Here is a 6000-nt window from a genome sequence, read left to right on the forward strand (position 1 = left end):
GCCTTAAGCAGAATGTAAACCTAAAATTTGCAGGCACAACAACATTTTTCTGTTGTAGGCGGCCGGCAAGATACACCTCTTGTGGAGAGAACCACGGCATCAAACCACCTAGCCCAGAGCAGTATCTGACCCCTCTGCAGCAAAAGGAGGTTACAGTGAGGCACCTGAAAACAAAACTGAAGGAATCTGAGAGCAGACTGCAAGAAAGGTAAGAGTTTCTACCAATAGGGCCTTTTCAGTGATGGCACCCTGATTTCAGATGCCCTTCCCAGTGAAGCTCACTTAACATGTACATTAAGCGACTTTAGTGCTGGGGTAGCCAACGTGGTTCCCTGCAGATACTGTTGGACTACAACTCTTCTTATTCCTGACAATGAGGAATCCGTCACATTGGCTACCCTGGGTGAATGCATGGATGGCCTTCAAAACATTGCTCCCATCTTCCTGGATCATTGGCCATGCTGGCTGGGGGCTGATGCAAGATGGATTTTACCCCCTCCAATCTGCCCCAGAGACTTGGAGAAACCCTCCAGAAATGATTTGAAAGAAGGGGGCAGGAGATTGCGGGGGTTGGAATTGAAGGGGACTTTCATTCACACCACATTGGGCTTCATCCATAACGTTCTTGCTTAAACATGAGGACAATCAATGGCCCAAGAAACAGTTTATATCATGGGTAGGCAAACTAAGGCCCAGGGGCCGGATCCAGCCCAATTGTCTTCTAAATCCAGCCCGCAGACAGTCCGGGAATCAGCGTGTTTTTACATAAACGAATGTGTTCTTTTATTTAAAATGTATCTCTGAGTTATTTGTGGGGCGTAGGAATTCGTTCATTTTTTCCCCCTTCAAAATATAGTCCAGCCCCCCACAAGGTCTGAGGGACAGTGGACCGGCCCCCTGCTGAAAAGGTTTGCTGACCCCTGGTTTATATAATAGTTTTGTTATAAAAGCCAATTTCTTGATATATGGGTATCTCTTTACTCTACCACAGGAGTAGGTAACATGGTATGCTCTCACCATGATTGTCAGAGATGATGGGACTTGTAGTCCAACAGTATCCAGAGGAGTTAATCATGTCTATGAGCTGAACATGTCTGATTCAAGCAGAAAACGTCTACCTTCCTTCATGCATCTTGTTCGCCATATCTTTTCCCTCCTAGCTTGGTAACCTCAAAAGGGCAGGTTCTCCTCACAGGAAATGATGCCTTGTTTTGTTTTGCCCTCCATTCAGAGAAACAGAAATCAAGGAACTCAAATCTCAACTTGCCCGCATGAGGGAAGACTGGATTGAAGAAGAGTGTCATCGGGTGGAAGCCCAGCTTGCCTTGAAGGAAGCAAGGAAGGAGATCAAACAACTCAAGCAGGTTATCGAAACCATGAAGAACAGCTTGGCTGAGAAAGACAAAGGGATTCAGAAGTATTTTGTGGACATCAACATCCAGAACAAGAAGCTGGAGACCTTGCTCCAGAGCATGGAAATGGCACAGAACGGCTCTTGTCACGAGGATCACAGCCTAGATTATGTGTGTGGGTCACCTGATAAGTCTTTGACTCCGAGTGCGGCCTACTCCAAAATGGCTGACAGCATGCTCATGGAAGACCATTCTGTGGAGGATATGGCAGATAGCGGCGTATTGCTTAGTGACGACGTGGCCAATGGGAACGATGTATTTGAAGAGACAGCGATGGACGCCACACTCGAACTCTTTACACCTTCCCCCTTAAACCATTTGGATCTCGTTAAAAACCTCACAAACGCCAAAGAAGAAGATGACAGCCACAGCCATAGTTTGGCAATGGAGCAGGCAGTTCAGGCTGATGTGTTGCTGTACAGCTCAAGCATGGAGCAGCTGATTCAGAACATATTCAAGGCGCACGAGGGACGCCCCATCAGCCCTTCTTCAGCTTCAAAAGAATCCGATGGATCTGGTCTCGAAAGCATCACAGACTTGCTCGTGGACTTGACTCCATGCGATCCAAATTCCGCTATCCTTTTATCCCCGCTGGAGTCGGCACACGATGCTGTGGATTCTAGGTATTACGAAAACAGAGTCATGAAGGAACTGGACTTCACAGACTATCACGCCGAAGGCTTTGGGAATGTCACAAAGTTGTCTGAGAGGAGCGTTGTGAAAAGATACTGGAGCAGCAGCTTCTTTGTCGATGCCTTGGCCGTAGCCGCTCCCATCCTGCCAACGGTAATGTGGATGTTCAGTACGCAGCGAGGAGGGACTAACCCTGTCTACAATTTCGGAGCATTGCTTCGAGGATGCTGCTTGGTTGCCTTGAATTCTCTCCGCCACGTACCCGTCAGCGTCCGACCCTAGAGGGAATTCTCCTGTACAGTTGTGCCAAGAGGCTGAGTTCTGGTGGGTGTGGTTCTGGTTGCGTGAATATAATGTTGGGTTCTGTCCGTCCTGCTCCTAAATGTTTGATTTGCACTATATTTAGTTCAGAACATGTTCATTGTTTGAAACTGAAGAAGAAGAAGAAGGTGGCACGGAGACTTTCTGCCGCTAAATGTAAACGCAAGTGCATTTTTATTTTTTAAAAGAAGCATGCTAAGCACTTCTCGTTCTGTCGTCAGATGTGTGGATTGTGATACCAAATTGTTTTCAGATGGGAGGGGAAAGTACACTCTTACAAAGGCAGCTTACATAAGCCTCGCATGTATTGTCTGTCTGTGCTTCTTCGTGGTGCTTTAATTATGTAATTGCCCCCTGCATTCCACTGATCCTGTGTACAAGGGGACCGTAAACCAAAAATTAAAAAGAGAGGGGGAAATGTTATTGCAGATGGCTGGGTGGGTGGGGAGTCTTGAATCTTGTTATTAACCACGTTTATAAATATGATTGTGAATATATTTTATGAAGTCTGTTCAAAGTCTTAAATGAAGTCTTACTCGGAACGTACTGTTGTCACACAAGTGTATGAAGGAATATTTTAAATGTATGTGTACTAACTTATTTTTTTTCTTGTTAAATAATCTTTTAAGGAAAAAGAAGAAGAATGCTTTATAATCACAAGCTATAAGTAAAGCATGTTGAAACTGAACTGGTGTCTTTGATTTAGCTGGGCATGGATGACTGCAAGAGATCTGTGTGCTCGCCTCAGTTAGAAAACAAGTAGGGATTACACAATGTGTAGCCAGGGGCTGAGGGCCACGAGATGTGCTTGGACTACAATTCCCAGCACCACCGGCTGTCATGCTCAATGGAAGATATGGTGACCTTAGGCCCTCCCACTGTTGGTTTGTGTCATGAAATTTATACACCACTTGAATACGGGGGGGGGGGGGACCCCTCAAGAGGATAAAACAAGAAAACCAAGAAAAATGTACAACTGTACTTTAAAACACACAAAAGTAAAAATACTGAAACAGATTAAAATTACCCCAATTTCCTAAGCATCTGTGTAGGCTTGTCTAAAGAGTTGGTTTTTAGCAGGTGCCGGAAAGAGCAGTGATCTCAATAGTCAGGATGCAACACTAAACATTCAGGTTCTTACAAATGCAAAACGGGCATTACATGGCACCTGTAGTAGTCTCAGTTCGGCTGGTTGAAGCAGTCAAGTGGGCACACGTTGGGTAAGGTATTGTAGGTAAACTGGTTCTAAGTTGTTAAGGGCTTTAAATATTAATAGTAACCTCCTGAACACGGCCTCTTCCGATTCAGATATTATGGAGAAATAGAATTGAGTGTGATCAGACCTTGCTCTGAAACGCCTAATGACCGCTCTGAACAGCTTCATGTAGATATGAAATAGTGCTGGAGATAAGATAGTCCCCTGCAGCACCCCATAACATAGCGGTCAGGGGGCCGAAAGGCACTCTACCAATGCTACTGTCCGACTTGGTCCTGAAGGTAGGATTGGAATCAGTGTAATAATACAGTACCCCCCAAAAAAATTCCAGTTCCCTGCTGGTGGTATCAAATGATCAAGATCAATAAGCAGGAGCCAGTCACACTCCCCTTATCCTGCTCTCCATCAAGGCAACAAAGGGCAACTTAGCTCCATGGCCAGGACTAGACCCAGATTGGGATGGATCTAAATAATCCTTGGGGTGTCCTCCAAGATTGCCTGCAGCTGCACGACTACAGTCCTTCTCTCAAAAGGGGGTATTTGCAATTGGCCATTAGCTATTGCAATCTAAAGGATCCAGGGATGGTGAGATTTATAGTTCAGCAACATCTGGAGGGCCAGATCCCTCACATCTGGTCAGTGGTCAGGGAAAGCAGGTGACACCCAACATCTGGAGGTCCACAGACTTCACAGCCATAGTTTAGGCACTTGCCAATGTTATTGCTTTTGCTCATCTTGAAGCAAAACAGCATACAGTGGTACCTTGGGTTACATACGCTTCAGGTTACAGACTCCGCTAACTCAGAAATAGTACCTCAGGTTAAGAACCTTGCTTCAGGATGAGAACAGAAATCGTGCTCCAGCAGCGCATCAGCAACAGGAGACCCCATTAGCTAAAGTGGTGCTTCAGGTTAAGAACAGTTTCAGGTTAAGAACGGACCTCCAGAACGAATTAAGTACATAACCAGAGGTATCACTGTACAGTGCAGTTACGGTTCCTATCGTGACCAAAGAAGACAAAGACCTTGTTCATTACCACTTACTGCATTCAGCACCCGCCCTCGTCTTTACCACCTTCAGGTAAATTAGGCCTGGGAAGCTTATGAGTTGTCTACAGAGATGCAAGGAGTTTCGCAGCTGATCTAAGGGTAGGAAACCGGTTTGTTTTAAACATGGGTATGAAGTGGGAAATATAGAATGACCTTTCGCACAAAGGGTAAATATACGTATGCACTGAACTGAACTTTCCTGCTGGTGTCATACACTGCCCTTAGGACTCAGGATACTGAAAATGAGTCCTACTGGAGCAAACAGCATCTGGGGTTCAGGGAAAGGTAATCAGTGAGCATGAGGACCACTTCGCAATCTTAAGTTGCTGTCTGCTCATTTCCCCATCCTTGCCCTGTAACCACCACCCTGGTTCTGGCTAGCCTAATAAAATCCTGCTAAAACCACAGGGGAAATTCTTTGCCCAGTTCTGCTTACAATGACTGTGGCAGAGAGAGCAGGTTTGTGGGGTTCTAGTCACACTGTTGAATTCATTTACTTTATATAGCTGTCCTCATAAGAGGAAGTTTCTGGACAATTCACAAAGGCAAAAGAAAACCCCACCCCACAGTAAAACAATAATATGTATGACTAACTAGGTGGGACTGTGAAAAGGAATAACTATCTCGTTCAGACCAATGCACTGAAGATGTACTTTCTTATTAAAGGACAACGTCTGCCTCTCCACATCTTCCCACAGAAGCCACTTTTATAAAACTTCATTTTTTCTTTTCTAAGAGACTGAGTGGGTCAAGTAGAGCGTGTAGCCAAACAACATTCCCTTAAAGCATGTAAGAAACAAATTCCACTGGTTTTGATTATTTTATATTCAGCAAATATTCATACACATCCTTCATGTACAAAACCCAGAGTTTAATTACCCAAGTAATATAACCACCAGGACAACAAAAAACAATAATCATTATATTGGCCAAGATATTATTCAGGGACTCTAGTCTATAGTCTATTTACAACTGAAATCAATTCACTCTTTTGGGGAAATTATGTATTGGGGCTGTAAGATTTAACCTATTTAGTTGGTAGATAACTAAAGATTTGGGAACCAATTTAAATCTGAGGGTAAATTAACTGGGGGATAGACTGATTAAATGCATATTTTTAGGTGTTGCTGTAATAGAAATGAAAAAAGGATTCTTTCAAAAAATTGCTGTGATCTAAATAAAATTGCTACTAAATCCCATTAATTACTGACAAATGCTTACATATTTCCTGTAATGGGTGACTATCCTGCTGGGAAAGGGAAATGGAAAGGGAAAAGACCACTGGATGGTTAAGCCCAGTCAAAGGCGACTATGGGGTGTGGCACTCATCTCATTTTAAGGCTGAGTGAGCTGGTGTTTGTCCACAGCT

The 6000-nt window shown here is 44.2% G+C and overlaps 1 protein-coding gene across 5 annotated transcripts in view; it reads left to right on the forward strand.

Annotated features, from left to right (window-relative positions):
- Positions 1-3054, forward strand: part of SYBU (syntabulin) — a 44677-nt gene extending 41623 nt beyond the window's left edge. For all 5 annotated transcript variants that reach the window (XM_083749170.1, XM_083749171.1, XM_083749173.1 and 2 more), the window contains 2 exons: positions 59-208; positions 1232-3054. In XM_083749170.1, the coding sequence (XP_083605296.1) occupies positions 59-208; positions 1232-2327 (1246 nt within the window). In that variant the 3' untranslated portion in view covers positions 2328-3054. The remainder of the gene's footprint in view (positions 1-58; positions 209-1231) is intronic.
- The last annotated feature ends 2946 nt before the right edge of the window (positions 3055-6000 follow it).

This window comes from Podarcis gaigeae, assembly GCF_964106915.1.
Source record: "Podarcis gaigeae genome assembly, chromosome: 7".
NCBI lineage: Eukaryota > Metazoa > Chordata > Lepidosauria > Squamata > Lacertidae > Podarcis > Podarcis gaigeae.